The sequence below is a fragment of the Rhododendron vialii genome, chromosome 6a, assembly GCF_030253575.1.
Source record: "Rhododendron vialii isolate Sample 1 chromosome 6a, ASM3025357v1".
NCBI classification, from domain to species: domain Eukaryota; kingdom Viridiplantae; phylum Streptophyta; class Magnoliopsida; order Ericales; family Ericaceae; genus Rhododendron; species Rhododendron vialii.
Window position 1 is genome coordinate 447,642 of NC_080562.1, and position 20,023 is coordinate 467,664.

General features: G+C 39.6%; 1 protein-coding gene across 1 annotated transcript; it reads left to right on the forward strand.

Annotated features, from left to right (window-relative positions):
* Window positions 1-5,000: 5,000 nt before the first annotated feature.
* Window positions 5,001-7,404, forward strand: LOC131330796 (uncharacterized). Its single transcript, XM_058364529.1, has 2 exons — window positions 5,001-6,235; window positions 6,801-7,404. The coding sequence occupies exons 1-2, from the start codon at window positions 5,160-5,162 to the stop codon at window positions 6,805-6,807; spliced, it is 1,083 nt and encodes a 360-aa protein (XP_058220512.1). The 5' UTR covers window positions 5,001-5,159; the 3' UTR covers window positions 6,808-7,404.
* Window positions 7,405-20,023: the final 12,619 nt, after the last annotated feature.

Genomic DNA, 20,023 nt, shown 5'->3' on the forward strand with positions numbered 1-20,023 from the left:
ATGGAAACTGCAACTCGGATAGCCCATGCTTCAGCCGCTAGATTCTCCAGTGATTGATCTCCACCACCGATCCACCTGAATCTCTAACCAAGACCGCATGCGCCACTAACTTGTCCGAGGGGTTGAAAGCCCCCTCACAGTCGAATTTCCAGTGATTGGATTAGTCTACTTCTGTGATTTCATGAAGGAAGAACTTAGTCCGAAGGGTTAGTTCGGTTGGTTGGTGAGTTTACTTTCCACACAATTGATCAGAGTTTGATTCTTTAGAGTTTGTGAATTTTCTAATCCCAATGTAGATAGTTTGTCTTTGACCGTCCACGTCAGTACTAATCTTATTTTGAAGATAATGCTAAAACATTTCTAATGGTACTAATTTTTTAGAAATTCAATTATAAAATCATAAGTATGTGTACTTCAAAAGTACACATTGAATTTGAAGAATATTCTTCATTTGAGAGATGCTTCTCCATGTATGAAGAATCAAAATTGATTTTTCAGTTTGAAGACTGAAAATGAAGTATGATTGGAAAGCACAAAATCTTCATTTTGAAGAATGAAGGGTTAATTGGAGGAGAAATTTTCTTGGTGCAAATTGGGTACCAAGTTCAGATTTGGGCCATTCAAAACACGTTTGGATGGCTCAGACGCGTGCTCAAGTTCAACGTGTCCCATTTGCACCCAAAACTTTCTATAACTGGAGATGCACCGTGCATATAGTAATCCACCATGTACTGGGAAGATGCCACATAAAGCAAAATGTATCCTGAAATTTATTTTTGTTGTTCCCGACCCACTGCTCTTTTTTGTTACTTGGTTTAAGCCCAACAGGAGTCTTCAAGGTTAGGCCCAACTTCAGATCTATGCCCAAACTAATCGGCCCAAATTTGGGGGACAATTGCTTCTTGAATACTAAGGGCTGTAACCGGATTAGTTTTGGGTGTATATACAATGAGAGGAGATATGATACATGAAGTGGACAATATGTTGTAAATACAAATAAGTTTGTTTGAGTACTTTATAGAAGTAAGTATATTATACTTGATTTGTTTTGGGGTGGACATAGAATTAAAAGAAAATATTGCATTTTCATAATTTAAAAGCCGGATATGAAGGCGGAAATAATAAAGATATGGCGCCGCGTTTACGGTATGTACGTGAAGGACGAATATGTTATCCAACTGATATAATATTCCGTACCTACATATATTTGGCGTTTGATAGGTGAAATATTAGATGGATTAGTTAACCGGACGGATTGTAAATGGGAGAGGAGCCGGATATAATAATCCCAGCCTCCCCCATCATTATTATATCCCGGCATGCACTGTTTACCCATTTGCCCTCTCTTGCCTTCAAAAGTTCGACTCTCAGCTTAGTTGATTGACGATCTGACCAACAGTTTCTTTTTTTCTTTTTCTTTTTCTTTTTTAAGGAGAAAATCTAGTTTGGGCCTAAAACCATTTAATTGAGGGCAAGTTAGAAAAACACCACTTTTGTTCATTATTCACCTACTCACATTCACCCATATCAACTGAGTACAAAACAAATCAAACATATGTATATCCCCCTTCTATGTACAATACCAAACCAAACCATGTATACTCAATCCCGCTTTATCATATCTGCTTAAACCATATCCTGTTGGCAAACGACTCATGAGAGAAGTGGTGTTATTATATCCGGCTCCAAATAGGTATACAATCCGGGAGATATTATATTCACCATCCATATCCGGATGATAAATACCGGAAATAAGTAGTTCAAATATACTATCCGACATGATAGCATTTTCGCTCTATATCTCGTTGGCAAACGAGCTGTGATGAATACGAACAATGCAGCCGCACATTTCCAAACAGGCTTAAAGTCCCCCATGCGGCAAATCCCTTCTCAGAGGCAATGAGAGGGTTGTCCTTATTTTTCAATTAATCAAAGACAAGACATACCTAATTACCAGAGTAGTTGCATAAACTGTATTCCTAAAATGTGAAATGGAGAGTGAAAACAATAATGAATGATGCTTTCCTCAATGTGATCGATGCATATGTATGTATGCATGAATATGATTCCGTATCCAAAAGTCGTAACAGGGTTTAATAGGCCAGCACAATCAAACTCTCCTCGGTTCGTTGCAAAAATGTCATACCAACAGGATTATGTACCAGTACTACTGGGTAATGAACTTTTAACTTTGATTCGCTGAAAAATACAAAAGTAGGCAACAAAATGCCCAGAAACGGGAACAGATAATTCACATAAGAGGTCGCAAAGTTTGTGAGCATCAATCTTATGAGTGCGCTGCATCCCACTTACGTGCATATTGGTAAGTACTCCCTCTTCCCCGGTTTGTTTGTCCTTTTTTTGACTTTTTGAGAGCGTTTGACCTCTCAAAAAATTGGCTATAATTTTCAATTCGTAATGCTTTTAATATTGAATATGGATCTTGTTTGATAGATCTCAATTAGTTTTATTATACAAAATTTTCAAAATCATAAAAAACATTATAAATTGTAAGATATAAGTATATTTTTAAAAAACACGTATTTCGACAATTGGACAAACAAATTGGGACGGAAGGAGTATCTTTTTCCTCCATCAGAATTGGAGTTAAAAAGGCTTAATTAATTACATGGTGTTTACACCATAATTTAGTATTTAGTATATTATAATCGATTGGGTCAGAATGTTACACGTGTCAACGCATTTTAGACCGATTGATATAATGCAAATGCAATATGAAGCCTGTTAAGGAAAATGGACTGATCAAACGGTTGATATTCGACTGGACACGTGTCAGAATTTTGTATCACATGCGGATCGTGAGTCAGACGGTTAATGCAAGCAGGCAGTTGAAATAATTACAACGTTGGAAACATGTGAGATCATGGAGAAGTAACCGCCTCATGCAGATAGTGGAGCAAGAATAGGGAGCATGGAGCCAACTAATTCAAATCGAAGGAGGGAAGTCCGTATGATTTGAATTTCAAGTCGACAACAGCCTATAAATACAAGAAAGGAAGATATTTAGAGCCCCCAATCAATCGCCCAAAGGCTTCTACTTTTATCTGTACTTTACATTTCTTGCTCTAGGAGTAGCTTGTAATTTAACCGTCTGTTCGATTGTGTTCTCATAGTCGATTTGACTTCTACACCGAGGGATAATAAAGTCCATTTTGTTGTTCTTCTTCCATCTCCATTCACTTCATTAAGTTTGCTTCCAGAGAAGTCCTGAAATACGGCAAGGAACCAAACTCCACCACCACAAACACCCACATTTCCAGCACACTTAGCAATCTCTAGTCGATTAGTCGACTATCAGTAAAATAGACAAACAATTTTGGCGCTAGAAGGAGGGCATCATTACTAATTTGGAAGTAATGGCACCAGCGACAAGGAAACAAGGCGACCGACCTGCAGAGCCTCAGAATGAAGGCCTAGAAAGCCAAACTGACGTGGCGCATCCTGAACAAAGGGTGCCAGAAAATAGCCAAGGAAATGGCTTGAGCGCACCAACAAATATACAGGGCCTTTCCAGGCAGTTGGCACAAGTTTTGTCTAACCCAGAAGACGAAGCGGCACAGGAATTGATTACCCTATTGAGAAGGGTAGTTACGCCCCCATCTGTCATAGATGTGGATGCACATGGTGTAGTACATGAGCAACTGCAAACTGGAGATCTGCCTAGACAGTCACCTCAACAGGTATATACAAATCCAGCATTCGATTCAAATATGAATGTGCACAGTCGACCGTTTGTTGAAGCAACTGCTCTACGGTCCACAATCAAGCCAACTAGTTTTTACCAGAGTGTCCCATCTATATATGAAGTTGGTAACAGTAGTGGAAATGGTCAGAATCATGGTTTAAATTCTAGTCAAAGTCCTCAGGCTGGTTTCACAGGAGTCCGTGTCATGAATAATGGTCAACACATATACAATGCCGCACAAACTCTGCCAAATCATGGCAGTTATACTTATCATACTATGCCAGTAGGACCGAATAATGGAAATAGTGGTCAGTACGTTCACAATGTGCCAAACATTGGCAATGGGAACGGTCAGAATGGCCCTCTTGCACAACCTTATGTACCAAATGTCCTTAGAGCCCCAGATCCCATGAATATTAATAGGGCACAAATATTAGAAGTCATCCAAGATGTGTACGGACCAGGGCTACGCAGGGTGGAAAAACCCATGTTTAGAAAGCCTTACCCACATTGGGTTGACAATGTTCCTTTGCCAAGAGGGTATAAATTGCCTGAGCTTTCACTTTTTAGTGGTACAGAAAATCAGTCGACAATTGAACATGTAGGACGGTTTTGTCTACAGTTAGGAGAACTTGGCTCTGATGATGTTTTTAAGTTAAAATTATTCCCACATTCATTAACTAAAACAGCATTCACATGGTTCATAAGCCTGCCTGCAAATTCTATCCATACGTGGCAAGATATGGAAGAACAATTTCATGCTCAATATTTTAGACATGAACCAGAGGTCTCAATTGCCGACTTGGCTAAGTTAAAGCAGAAGCCAAATGAAACGGCAGAACAGTTTTTAACTAGATTTAAGAGATTAAGAAACCAATGTCATTGTAATGTGCCAGAGACCGAGATAGTTCGAATAGCTCAAGATGGTCTCGAGTTTAATTTTAAAAAGCAGTTTAATGGATCTAATTTCAAAGATCTGTTTGAGCTCTCCATGAGGGCATCTCAGTTTGAAGCTATTTTACAAGAAGAAGAGCTTTTGAGGAACACGTCTCTAGGAACATATTACCAAGATGTGGAAGGTGATATTGAGATTGATGTAGCGCAAGTCATTGGAAAGACCCCTATAATTTGTGACACTTTGGTTAAAACATAAAAACCAATGAATATGCCTTCATCTCAACCCAATAGGCGTGGGGGGCAAGCAAATTATAGACAATATTCGTTTGATTTGGCACAAGCTGACCAAATATTTGATGAATTGTTGAAACAAAAATTTGTTACTTTGAGTCCTGGGCATATTATTCCTTCTGATAAGGATAGAAAAGGAAAAGAATATTGTAAATGGCACAATTCATTTAGGCATAATACTAACAACTGTGTTACATTCCGAAATTGTGTGCAGGACTTGATCCAGAAGGGACTGTTGCAGTATGCTAAAGGCGACAAGGATCCCATGGGAATTGAATCCAATCCTTTTCCCAAGATTGAAGTGAACATGGTGACGGCCGGCCTAGCCAAAAGGCTAGGTTCCAATGTGACGAAACAAAAGCAGGGGGAGGAGGATCACATGCAGACTGAAGAAGAGTCAGCAAAGTCTCATACCTCTAGATTCCCAAACGACTACCTCTGCATTAGGTGTGGGCATGAAGTCCAGTATGGGGAAGCAATTATAGCAGAAAAAGATCAGAGAAGTGCATTCTCCAAGTCCGGACTGAGGTTCAACACAATGGGAGGAAATGACCTTCAAATTTATGTGGGAGCCAAACTGATTTATGAAGGTATAGATCCGGGGCTCTTTAACAGAATAGAGTCAGAGCATTGCTATGGGCCAGATGATGGACCATTTTTATTCAGGGGACATCCAGTCGTGCCTGCAAGGCCTGGGGTGCCTTCTTGCCAAGATCTTGAGGCGGCGGGGTACCAATTTCCTAATCAGAGGAGATACCCTAGTCAAAGGGGTGTTGGTTTCAGAAGAGATACTGGACCACGAGGTAGAGGACCTTATGGACGTGGATGGCACCAACCTAGGATGGTAATGCCACCCAATAATGATCACGAGGAATGGAGCACGCTTAGCCATCCAAAGTTCCCAGCAGAGGGTTGGTACACTAAGGTATCCAGTTCACAGAAAAGAAGGCTTCAAAGGAAGTTTGCAGCCAGGGCTTATGGTGACCCATGGGACCATGTGTTCGAACCAAGAGAGAGATTGGAACCATCAAAGGTTCCAAACATGGTATGGACCCGGGATCAAGGAGAAACTAGTGGCCCAAAGCAGATAATTCAAAAGCATGGGGGGCAAGAGAGTAGTGCTACAGATCCTCCCCAGTCGACTGCCCAACTGAAGGGTAAAAAAGAATTGAAGCAGAGCTTAAAGAAGAAAATGGAGGAATTCCAGAAGCTCATGGAGGCAGATGATGATGATGATCTCTTTGACGAAGGGTCAGAACAGGAAGACCTGATCAAAGATGCGTCACCGTCTCCACAGAGATCTGCAACATTTGGAGAAAGCCTGGCCGCAATCCAATTCGGGTCAGTACCTATAAACTACCAGTGTAATATGATTTTAGTTCTGCCTAAGCAGTTTAAGGCAAAACCAAATCAGCCAATGAATTTGGCAGGCGATGTTGAGGATAATACCCAATCGATTGTAAAAATAATGGACAAAGAGAAGCATCCTCAGTCACAGCCCATTAATGTTGAGACGGATAAACATGGAAACAGTGTTGTAGTTCTTAGAACACCTGATGATGCCTCAATAAGGCATTTAAGACCACTGTATATTAAACTGCATATGAATGGCCAACCTATCTCGAAAGTGTTGGTCGACAATGGGGCAGTAGTTAATATTTTACCTGCTCGAATGCTCAAAGTTTTGAACAAAACCAATGATGACCTGATCCCAACAGAGGTTACAGTTGGCAATTTCGCTGGAGGGTGTTCTCCTGCTAAGGGGGTCATATCCTTACAACTACAGATTGGAAATAGGAAGATGAATGCAACGTTTTTCGTAATCGATTCTTCATCTAATTACAATGCTTTACTAGGCAGAGATTGGATCCATATAAATAGTTGTGTGCCGTCTTCTTTGCATCAGGCCTTGATCTTTCTAAAGCAAGAAGAAGCAGCGGGAATGGAGGTCTTTTGGGCAGACCGACATCCATTCAAAGCAGAGACTAACAACGTAGAAGCAGATCTCTACAACGAACATTTGTGGCCAACAAGAATAGAAGACTCAGAAGTCAGATCTAATCAAGTTGGAGTAACTGAGAGCCAATTCCTCAAATACATCAAGGAAGGGTTCCAGGAGCTGAGCAAAGATTTTATCAGGCCTAACATTATTTCAAGGCCTGCCAAGATTGATCAACAAGTTTTTAATGTTTAGAAACCTATTGAACACAGGGTGTGAAGATTTGGCTACTGTGAAAGCCACTTTTAAAAGGTTGTTTTCTTTTCTTGTTGACAGAAAATTGCAGGCAGATGAGCCTATTTCTTGTAATTGGGCTGAGTGTGTTTTTGATGATAGCCCTCTAAACATGAAAGAGTTAGGATTAGCAGACCTGAAACCAGCACCAGCTAAGCTAGATGATGACGGGGCCCAAGTAAAGGATCCCACAGAAGAAGTCAACTTGGGAACTCCAGAAGATCCTAAGATCACATATGTAAATGCTGCTTTGCCTATTGAAATAAAGGAAAAGTTTAAGTACTTGTTGCGTAAATTTAAAGATTGTTTTGCTTGGAGTTATGATGAAATGCCAGGTTTAGATAGGTCTTTAGTTGAACACAAAATACCTATAAAGGAGAACTACGTACCTTTTAAACAGGCACCAAGGAGAATGAAGGATGATGTCTTACCTCAAGTCAAAAAAGAAATGGAACGTTTATTTGAGGCAAAGTTTATTCGACCGGTCAAGTATGTTGAATGGGTCTCAAATGTTGTCCCAGTATTAAAGAAAAATGGGAAAGTTAGAGTATGCGTTGATTTTAGAGATCTTAATACCGCATCACCAAAGGATCAATATCCAATGCCTGTTGCTGATTTGCTAGTCGATGCAACAGTAGGGTACCAAATGCTGTCCTTCATGGATGGTAATGCTGGTTATAATCAAATATATATAGCTGAAGAAGATACGCATAAAACAGCGTTTAGATGTCCTGGATACATAGGGACGTTTGAATGGGTGGTCATGGCTTTCGGATTGAAAAATGCAGGTGCAACTTATCAAAGAGTTATGAATTTAATTTTCCATGATTTTTTGCATAAATTCTTGGAAGTTTATATAGACGATGTAGTTGTAAAATCAAATTCAGTTGACGAGCACCTACATCATCTTGAACAGACTCTGGAAAGGATGAGGCGTTACAATCTGAAAATGAATCCTTTGAAATGTGCATTTGGTGTCACCGCAGGAAACTTTTTAGGATTCTTGGTGCATCAAAAAGGGATTGAGATTGATAAAACTAAAGCTGATGCTATTTTGAAAGCACAGGCACCAACCAATAAAGAAGAGCTTCAGCAGTTCTTGGGAAAGATTAATTTCCTTCGAAGATTTATTGCCAATCTATCTGGAAAGACAATGGCATTCTCCCCATTATTAAAATTGAAGTCAGAAAAAGATTTCAGATGGGAACAAGAGCATCAGAAAGCTTTTGATACTTTAAAGCAATCTTTGGTGACACCTCCTGTTCTGATGCCTCCAATAAATGGAAAACCATTGAAGTTGTACATATCAGCAACGCACCATTCGATTGCAAGTCTGTTAGCTCAGGATAATGAACAAGGCCGAGAGCAATCAATTTACTACCTAAGTAGAAGGTTAAATGATTGTGAAAGTAGGTATTCATGTGTGGAAAAGATTTGTTTGGCATTATATTTTTCAGCAATTAAATTAAGGCATTACCTTTTGCCAGCTAGAGTAATGATCATTTCCCAAACAGATATAATAAAATATATCCTGTCTAGACCCATTTTGAGAGGGAGACAGGGGAAATGGATTTTAGCGCTAGTAGAGTATGACTTTGAATATGTGCCTCAAAAGGCAGTAAAAGGACAAGCTTTGGCAGATTTCTTAGCTGAGCATCCAAATCTACCTTTGGAAGAGGATACTTTTGAGGTACATCTTTTGGAGCTTAAACCTTGGCAACTGTCTTTTGATGGTTCAAAAACAGATAATGGAGTTGGGGCAGGTGTTGTTCTGACATCTCCAAAAGGAGAAATGTTTCAATTTTCTTTTCAACTCGATGAAAGTAGAATACTAACAAATAATCAAGCAGAGTATGAGGCCTTGATCATAGGCTTGGAAATAGCAAAAGATTTGAATATACGATATTTGAAAGTTTCTGGGGACTCACAATTGGTCATCCGACAAATTACAGGACATTATAAGTGCAATCACCCCTTATTGAGCCTGCAACTAGAAAAGGTTCAGTGTCTTGTCCAAAACTTTGATGAAATATGCTTTCAGCACATCTTGAGACTTCAAAATAGCGAGGCCAATCAAATGGCTCAGACAGCTTCAGGAGTTAAGATTCCTGAAGGAGACACGGAGAAAATAATTAGAATCCAAAAACGATATCTACCTTTTTCATTGGAAAGGGAAAAAGATCGATTGGATGTGTTTGTAATCGATATTTCAGACGATTGGATGATTCCAATAAAGAATTACCTTCTAAATCCTAATGAAAAGGTGGAAAGGACTGTCAAGTGCAGGTCCATCAATTATGTTTTATTAGAGCAGGATTTGTATAGAAAAACGTCTGATGGTCTATTATTGTTGTGCGTTGACAAGGACCAATCAATGAGAATTATGGGAGAAGTCCATGAAGGGACTTGTGGTGCTCATCAAGCTGGTGATAAAATGAGGTGGTTAATTAAAAGACACGGATATTATTGGCCAAATATTCGAGCTGACTGTATTCAGTATGCTAAAGGTTGCCAGCAATGCCAAAAGCATGGACCAATCCAAAGGATACCAGCTCATCAGTTGCAGTCGATTGTTAAACCTTGGCCGTTCAGAGGTTGGGCAATCGATATGATAGGGGAAATTCACCCAGCATCTTCGTTACAGCACCAATTTGTTATAGTGGCGACTGATTATTTTACAAAATGGACGGAGGCAATACCTTTGAAAGGTGTTTCACAGAAACAAGTGATTGATTTTATTGAGGAATATCTTTTATGTAGATTTGGAATTCCTGAAACCATCACTGTTGATCAGGCGTCTATATTCAATGGTAGAGAAGTTGTCCAGTATGCACAAAAATATGGAATACAGATTTTGAATTCAACTCCATATTATGCCCAAGCAAACGGGCAAGTCGAATCGACTAACAAAATTATAAAGAATACCTTGGCAAAGGTAATCAATGATAACCCAAGAGAGTGGCATGATCTGTTGCCCAGAGTTTTATGGGCATATAGAACATCACAAAGGGAGAGTACTAAGGTAACACCATTCGAGTTAGTTTACGGGCACGCAGCGGTATTGCCAGTCGAAATTAACGTTCAATCTTTAAGGGTGACACGTCATTACGACCCAGATTTACAGTACGAAGAAGCAATGTTTTTGGATATCGATGGGCTAGAAGGGAAAAGATTACACGCCCTGAATCAGATTCAAGCCCAAAAGAAAAGAGTTGAAAGGGCTTATAACAAAAGAGTAAAACAAAAGTCTTTTGCAGTTGGAGACTTAGTGTGGAAAACAATCCTCCCAATCGATTCGAGAAAGAAGAAAGGGAAATTTGGAAAATGGTCTCCAAACTGGGAAGGTCCTTTCCGTATTGCCCAGATTTTACGAGGGGGTGCATATCATTTGACATCAATCGAAGGGGTTCTACACGAAAGAACCATTAATGGTAAATATTTGAAACATTATTTTCCGTCTATGTGGGAGAGCATTAGTTAAGACTAACTTTCTTTTCATTTCATAGTCAAGGGCTGCCCATGGGTAGGACAGCATTACAAAAGGCCAGTCAGACAAAAACAAAAGATCCCAAGAAGGATCTGACAAAAAGAAAACAAAAGGGAACTCAAAGCGGGAACCCAAAAGAAAAAAACCCTACAAAGAAAAAGATCCCAAGTGAGATCTAAAAAGAAAAAAACACACATCAGGACCCCCACAAAGAGAAGGCTATTTCTTAGGCCATTCTCTCCACTGGCCAGATGTGCCAGCCATGGAGGACCTGATGTCAGCAGGGTCGACCGGAGAAGACTTGTAGTCGATGGTGTCCCAGTTGGCCACCACAAGTTTGAGAGCGGACTCCATCTTCTCCAGCCGAAGCGCCATGCCCTCCACTCGATCGTGGATGGCCTGGATCCTCCGCTTACACTCATTTTGATCCTCCATGAGGGCCCAGGAAAGCTCAGTGGCCAGTTGTTTTATGTGAGCAGGAGTGATTTGTGTGGAGAGGGGAGTAGAAGAAATATTGGAAGCCATAATGTAGAAACACAGGTGTTTGAACTTCTACTCAGTGGTGATATTTATAGACCCAGGAAAATCTAAAGACGTGGGTCGTGGACAGTTATCCCGAGGTGAATTAAGAGACGTGACAGCTAATGGGGTTAGTGGGCTCTCAATGGCCGTTTCCCAAGTAAGGCGGCTGAATTTCTGCAGAACGGCATCATGTGTTGTACCTAAACCGTCAGTAATTACTGTGCGGATTCCCAAAAAGTGGAAGGGAAGCGTCATCATGATTATGACGTAGTTCTGCCATAATTATAGGCGCCCACAGTCCGGATAAATAGGGATCAAGGGTTTTGATCCTGTGGCATCACGTGGTTAAAGTAAGGTGTTAGCCAATTATGTGAAGTTTTTACTCAGCTTGGGCATGTATGTGAATCTGGTACATGTGAGTAAAATTTGCATAAAGGTTAAAGAAATGGTTCCAAACAAAGAATTTGGAGTTTTCTAACAGGGAATGTGAGAAAGGCCATGGAAGGTCTAATTTTCATTCTAATTGCCATTCTCATTTCTGGCATACCACCTGTTGATAAAAACAATCAACAAACAAAAATACTTATAGTTTGTACTAACAGGATTAGTCAATTGGCTATAAAACTGAAGTCAACCAAAATCATTCATGAAAGAAGGCAGACTTAAAAGCCTCCCACTTAACGACAAGTTCATCACATTTAACTCTGTTTCTCTGCAAATCTTCACGAGCAGCAGAGACATGAACTGAGACTCCTTTGCCTTCCTCTGCTAGGTGTTTGAAATCTTTATCGAGTTGGTTCGCTGTTACCAGAAGGTTTTTCTTTTCAGCCTGCAGTTGACCCAATCGATATACCAACTCCTTCTCTTCTTGATCAATTGCCAAAAGCCTCGACTTCAAAGTCGAAGCGTCAGCATGCATAGTCGATAGCTTCACTGTTAAGTTGGAAAGGTTACCGATTAAATCCTGCTTCTGACTTATTTCTTGTTGGTAATATCGGAAGAGACTAATGTTGTCATTCAGAGATGATGCATAGTTTTCCAAGATAATTTGCTCTCTAAGGGGGAAAACATGCTTTTGAGATAAGGATTCAACGCAAGCACTGAACTCCGTAGACTTCACTGTCATCAATTCCTCAAAAGGAAGCTTTAGGAAGTCAAAGAAGACTTGAATTTCTTTCTGAGTCTCCGCACTGAGTTGAAGAAAGAAGAAAGAACTGTTGGATTCTGAAATCTCAGTAAGGGAACGAAAGATTTGGGAAGTCGATTTTATCTCTTCCATTAAATGGTCTAAAGAATCACTTGAGGACTTGACATGAGCAGAATCCTCAACACCCACAGGATTTGTTGCAGTCTTGTTCACTGAACGAGGAGATGTAGTTAGGGTAAGAGCCCTCGAAATGTTTGCGGGGGTCACACTTGTTGGAAATAAGACTTGGTTCCCAGAGGGATTACCAGAAGGGCTAGAGGCAACATCCTCTGCGCCTTGCCCACCTTCTTGAGTAGGACCAATTTGGACAACAGGTTGGACAACAGGGGCAATCTGAGCTGGATCCTCTGTTGGTCCCTTCTTTTCCATTGTCTTTTCATTCATTGATGGGGAAACCTCTAGAGAAGGCACGTCCGCCATCTGAGGGGAAGCTGTTTCTTCCCTACCATCACTTTGTTGATTCAGATCGATCTTCTGAATTATTGGAGCAACAGTGACGTCCTTCATTGGCACAGCTTTGACTGAGTCTGATGCAATTTGATTTGTTGTAGTATCAAGTTGTCGAATGGCTGGTACACCAAGTTCAACACCATCTGGCCTCAGAGCTGAACCCTCACCAACCTGCACAAGAGGACTGTCATCCTGCAGTAAAGGGTTTTCTTGATACAGCAATTGCTCCTGAAATCCTGGCAACCAATCAGCTTGATCCAAAGGATCTGATACTGCTGTGGACTCGTATTGATCGATTGCCAATTCAGTATCGACTGTCTCTCCTACTGAGAAGGAGGATTTTTGAATTTGTGAAGATTGTGAGGAATTTTCTTCTTCCTCTTCAAAAGCATCTACAATTCTGGTCTCTTTACCCTTCTGTAAAAGACAGCAAATGGGAAAATGAGAATAGAAAGACTCGTGAAAAGTACGAACGAAATCAATAAGGGTAACAAAGATAAGAGTGTACCTTCAAAGCCAACCCTTTGTCACTAGAACTTTGCTTTTTGGTGAGCTTTCTTGTTGGTTGCTTTGTGGGAGTAGATGTTTCACTGACCTGTTTCTTAGGTCTACCAGTGGAAGGACTTCTGGAAACCTTTTGGCTCACACCTGATGTGATCTTGAGAGTTCGTGTCCGTGGCCTGGTTTCAGAGTCCTTAATCGATTCAGCTTTCCTTTTCCTGGTATTCCTACTGGGCACAGAGGATATGGGAACTGCTCCTGCATGAGGCACAATGGCCTTGGAGGGTTCATCAGGCAATCGAGCTGTTATCTCTGCTAAAGAAACAATATGATAAAGATTAGTAAAGTATGACTAATTGAACTAAAAACCAATGAATAAGCTGTGCTTACCAGCCTTATCTTGAAGGAATTTGTATTCAGGATCAAGCCTGTATAGGCAGTCTGAAAGTGAAGCACTGAAATAGAGGGCCCTCATAGTCGACCACCATTCATCAAAAGCAGGCAGGGTCGCTTTATTGATCTTGAAGTCAATAAACTGAAAGGCTTTGACACGTTGTTGAAAGTTGCTAACCATCAGAGATATCATCTGTGAGTCTTTGGCCTTAATGGTTGGCCTACTGGAGGCCATCTCAATGATGTTTGGGTGAACAAAAGGCATTGGAATGCCTTGTGCGAGGCCAAACTGCCTAGCATATTGACAAGGAGAGTAATTCTCGAAACCACAATTCCCAAAAGGAGTGTTATTCAGGGCAAAGCCCACTGGGATAAGTCTTGGAAGAAGAATGCTGGCCCAAAATAACCGTTTGGACTGAGTCATTTTCTCTACAAGTTGGGGAGAAGCTGGTGGAATGTCCTCAAAGCATGGCTTCAGTCTTTCTGATGCAAATTCGAATTTATCGAATGGACAGAACATAGGCCAATTCTTTTGGTTATTTTCATAAAAAAAGGTGAAATACCTTTGAAAGGAGGATTCCTCTGTTTGAGTGTGGAAGCCTAACAAATATTCAGCATAACTACGGCATGTTTGCAATGCCTCATCTGACCGAAGGGGGTTCTCCAGTTTAGGTTTTATTTGAGGGAAGTATGCATATAACCAAGCTTGAAAGATCCAGAAAGGACCACCACAAGAGTCCGCTATCTTTTTATCAACAAAGGTAAAAAGGCCTTTATACAGAGATCCTAAAACAAAAGGGGCAAGGGCCAACCTCTTTACTTGGGCCATACAAACGGCTAGGTTAAGGTATTCTTTGGTAACCCTAAGCCCAGGGACTGCCATAAGAAATCGACAAATCCAGAAAAGGTAAAATGCAACCTTCTCATGAAAGCAAGGCGCTGAAGCTTTGGCTTTAAAGTGAGTCTTAAGCCATTTCGAATAGCTAACCCCAGACGATGGAACAACAAATGGGGGATCATATGGATCAGGAGAAAGCAGAGCATTTACCTCACGGCCTAACGAAGGAAGGCCAGTTAAATGAGAGATATCCAGGACTGTCGGAGATAGCAAGCCACAATGAAGAATTAGGGTATTGGATGATTTGGACCAAAAACACGCTGCAGCAGCCAAGAGTTCAGAATTCATGTCCAAGGGATATTGTGAGAGCTCAATTGTCTCACGGATTCCCATTGTTTTCCAATCCTCGAAAAGGAACTTCATCATGCGCCTTACCCAATCTACCCATCCCATTTCAACGGTGTAAGGCCAAGAACGAAGGCAGGTGTTCTTACCCCAGCCTAACCATTCCAGCGACGGAAGCTGAAGGAGAAGTGGATCACGTTCCCCCACTGGGTAGACTTCTGGAAAGCCATCCGGGAGAACTGATGAAAAAATTGGACCCAATATGCAATGAGAACTGACATTATCGTCAGGAATCAGAACTTGAGTCTTCTGGTTTTGGCCAATCCCGTTTCGGTACGATTCAGGGAATCGGAAGGAATCCTCCGTCACTGACTCGGTGGCCGGATCTTCAACTGGGTCGCTGACGATCTGTAGTTTGGATTTCGGTGCCATTTGGGTTCGGAAGCTGTTCTAGGGTTCGAGAGCTGTTTCAACGTTCTGTGAGAAAAAGCACGATTCGTGCCCTAAATTTGAAGTACTCTGCCTTATATAGGTGGTGATTTGCTAAGCGAAATATTTACCAAAGTTAATATTTAACTCAGGTAAATAGGGGGGCATTGTTTACACCATAATTTAGTATTTAGTATATTATAATCGATTGGGTCAGAATGTTACACGTGTCAACGCATTTTAGACCGATTGATATAATGCAAATGCAATATGAAGCCTGTTAAGGAAAATGGACTGATCAAACGGTTGATATTCGACTGGACACGTGTCAGAATTTTGTATCACATGCGGATCGTGAGTCAGACGGTTAATGCAAGCAGGCAGTTGAAATAATTACAACGTTGGAAACATGTGAGATCATGGAGAAGTAACCGCCTCATGCAGATAGTGGAGCAAGAATAGGGAGCATGGAGCCAACTAATTCAAATCGAAGGAGGGAAGTCCGTATGATTTGAATTTCAAGTCGACAACAGCCTATAAATACAAGAAAGGAAGATATTTAGAGCCCCCAATCAATCGCCCAAAGGCTTCTACTTTTATCTGTACTTTACATTTCTTGCTCTAGGAGTAGCTTGTAATTTAACCGTCTGTTCGATTGTGTTCTCATAGTCGATTTGACTTCTACACCGAGGGATAATAAAGTCCATTTTGTTGTTCTTCTTCCATCTCCATTCACTTCATTAAGTTTGCTTCCAGAGAAGTCCTGAAATACGGCAAGGAACCAAACTCCACCACCACAAACACCCACATTTCCAGCACACTTAGCAATCTCTAGTCGATTAGTCGACTATCAGTAAAATAGACAAACACATGGCCGGAGATCTATTGCAGGCGGTTGGACAAAAATGAAAAAGAAAACATTAGGGTAGAAAATGGGTTACTTATAATTTTATTAAAGGACAGCTCAAATATAAAGGTGAGAGGAGAGGGTACTGGTCCCCTGGACCCCTGCCTATTCAACTGAGTACTACTCCAGCAGAAGAGTAGCCCTAAGAAGCTGCAGCAATGGTGGTGACAATTATTGTAAGGTCCCCTGCTGTTTCCCCAGAGGCAGCTGAGGCCTAGCTAGTTTTAGCTGCTGAGCTCTTCGATCTACTTCTAGTGGCATGGCATGCATGTACGTACAAATAATGTAGTATTGGCAATTTGGCATTGGCACCATTGATAAAATTATTGGCTGGAATTTTGAGGAGTAGTACTGCTACTGCTGGCTGCTGCTCTCTCTCTCTCTCTCTCCTCAAACCAAACATACTCCCCACCTAAAACTCTGATGTTTAGCCGGCCTTGCACGTGCACATGCATTCACCATCGATTCCTAATTCCCCAACCTTACTTGCATTTCTATTTCTGGGGGCCACATGCAGTTTTTTACAGTCCTGCTCCCACTCTCCCAAGCTCAATATTTACCGTGCTCGACCAGGATTGGTCCAAGATATTTAAATGTCTTAGAGCAAGTTTATCAGTGAAAATGTATACTATCTCATGAACAGTTTTCAATTTTATTTTATCTATCAACTTTTTTTTTCACAACTAAATCATCACTATCTATTTTACCCAACACTAATTAAAATATTTTTTTTTCTTTAATAGGAGAGAGAGAGAGAGAGAGAGAGAGAGAGAGAGAGAGAGGAAATATTAAAATAATGAATACCTTGTGAATAGTTGCTAGGTACAAGAAGCTAACAACCGTAGATAAAAGGGACAATACCTAACAGTTTACCTATGTTGCTGCAGTAGGAAATTTCTCACTTTGGTTAGCAAAAATAGCTTTAAAGGTTGTTTACCTTTGCTGATAAACTTGCTCTTAGGCCAAGTACTGAAATAGTATCCTACATAAATTTTTTAATTTAAAAACAATAAACAAAAATACTTATCTATATATCATTTTCATTCATACTATTCAACATGGTAAATATTTTGTCCTTAATGGCTTGTGCAGTTGCAATAGTATTCAATGGACTCAGGTTTGAATCACACCAGCTCAATTTGTGTGACTAGAGAAATTTTTTTTGGCAAAAAGACACTTCAAAAAAGTACTCTACCAAGATTTGAATTCATGCATCTTATGTGGAAGAACAAACACTTTACTACTAAACCACCAAAGGAGTTTATATTACAATTTTTTTTTGATCTATAGTTTATATTATAGTTGCGCACAGAAAATATATATACTTATTTTGGAAGGGGTACCCCATTTTTTAAATATGGAAGCCCAAGGCGGCGGCCTCTTGAGCCGGCCCTATGCTTGACATATCTCAACTTACTATAATAACAAAACACCATACTATTTAGCAAGGTTTTGAATCTCTCATCGTACCGGCCAGAATGTATTGGTATTGATCAAATTTGGAACGCTACACATTTAATTTTGTTTTGACTCGAATCTCGACGTCAATACCAAATAGTACCATATTACTTTTAAATTTATTTTTTTTCTTCCAGTACATTGACTGGATTACATTTACATTTATTTTTCTTTTTAATATGTAGTACTAATAATGATAAATTTGAAATGGTAACCCATATGTACCATGTTAGTAGAAAAATCAGTATTCTAGTTGGTTAAAGTATTCAAAACCTTGGTTGGTAGTATCATTTTAGGGGGGTTTTTCACACATATGTAGGAATGTTTAGAATTTTCTGCAGTCAAATAAAAAATTAGTCTTAGGTCCATTATGTGAACTTAATAAACTCATAAATCCATCTATTAATTTTGTAAGGTCTCAAGTCTATTTTAGTGTATCTTAAGGTTTAGACATTTTCATAAGATTTTAGGTGCACTTCTTTATTATAGGGTAAGGTACCTTAGAGTTTAGGCACTTTCATAGGCTTTTAGGGTGCATTTTTCTATTATAGCTAGGGTTTTAGTGGTTGAAGCACTTTCATAGAGTTTAGGATTTTAGGCACTTTCATAAGATGTAAAGATGACAAAAAACATTCTCGATCGATTCCCTTACCACAAGAGGATGGGAATGGAGCTGGTCGGAGCGGTACACCACCACCTAGTAGGAGCGGTACACCACCACCGCCCCGCCCCCCCCCCCCCCCCATTTTGTAGTTTAAAAAGTTAATTGTAACAAACCAAGAGCATCCGCACCAGACTTTTTAAATTTTGGACCAAATTACACTTTCAAAACTCACTTTATTACTTTAGCTAGCATTTTTTACAATGTCCACTATATCAGACTCTTCACTCTCACTCTCTTCTCAATTAAATATTTGTATTTAAGATAAAATAATTAGAAAAATAAGATTTTCGCATCGAATCAAACGAATTGAAATTTTGAGAACTTAATTTTTTAACCATATTTCTTAATATATAATCTGTGTAAAAAATTAAGTACTCCAATTTTTAATTTGTTTTAACTAGTACAAAGATCTTATTTTTTTGATCATTTTATTCTAAATGATCATAATAAATTTTTGACTCTAAAACTCTCATATGTGTATCCTAAGAGAGTCTTAGAACCAAAAATCAATACAGTTGCTCTTTAAGAAAACTGAGGAACTGTAGCTTTTTTACTTTTCCGCCAGTTGTGAGCGAGACTGATGCAGAGTGGTTTTGAATATTTTCTCGCTACAGTACCGAGTCAGGCTGGTTTAACCAGCCTGATGTGGATGCCCAAACAGATATAATATTTTCCGAGCCATGAAACAACTTTGTACTCAAATTAGTCTTGATGAGCTTTAATTAATTACAATTCTTTTACGCAATACCAATAACAATTACTTAAAGCTATGGGCTAAAATTAAATAAAAGAATAAGTAATGGTTTAATATTGTCATTTAAACAAATACTAACTTTGTACTAATATTTTTGTCTCTCCTTATTTTAAATTTTTTTATTGTATATATTCGTCCCCCTTACGTATAAATTCTGGTTCCGTCCTTCTCGTAACTCTCTAATTTGGAGGAGGGACTTCTTAATTAGTCGAGGAGTGCAAGGGACAAAGAAAATGGATCAGCAAATAAAACTCATATGAAACTAATTTTTTTCATGCTTAATAAGTATTTATGAGGAGCTAGAATAGCTAGCTAACACGTACGTGACTGATCAGTAAATTAATGTAACATATCATGTGATCAGACATACACTGGCCGGCCTGGGTGTCTCGTCTCTATCAACTTCAACTACATATGGTGTAGCTAATTAGTGCGGCGGCGGGTTATCAAATTATTGTAAGGTCCTCAGTACTCATGAATTAATTAATTTACATGCATGCATGCATGGTACTGCATGTATTTATATTGAAAATAAATTTGGAAGGACAATGGAGACCTGCATTCACAAATTCAGTATAATTAATTTCTCTACATAGTACCTACATCTGTGTGTGTGTGTGTGTCAAATAAATTTTCTGAATGGGCTATCATGTGTTGGGCTTAAAATCATATCGGGATTTCGAAAAACCATATTGAAGCATGTCTTCATAGATATAGTATCCCTAATTTCTTAAGCAAAAGCTTGGCAGATCATCTCTGCAATGACAATTTACTTTATAGCTGTATCAAATCATGTGAACACTCCGAAACCGTTGATAATGTGGTCTACGTACTTGCTTCGGAACACTTCCGAATCGTTGATCAGAAGACGATAGTCGGTAATTATATTGAGCATTGTTGATCGATGTTTATCGGCGTGCATTAACATTTTCTGCTTGAAC

Coding starts and splice junctions, on each gene's coding strand:
- LOC131330796 (XM_058364529.1), top strand. CDS start 5,160: ATGGGAATTGAATCCAATCCTTTTCCCAAGATTGAAGTGAACATGGTG.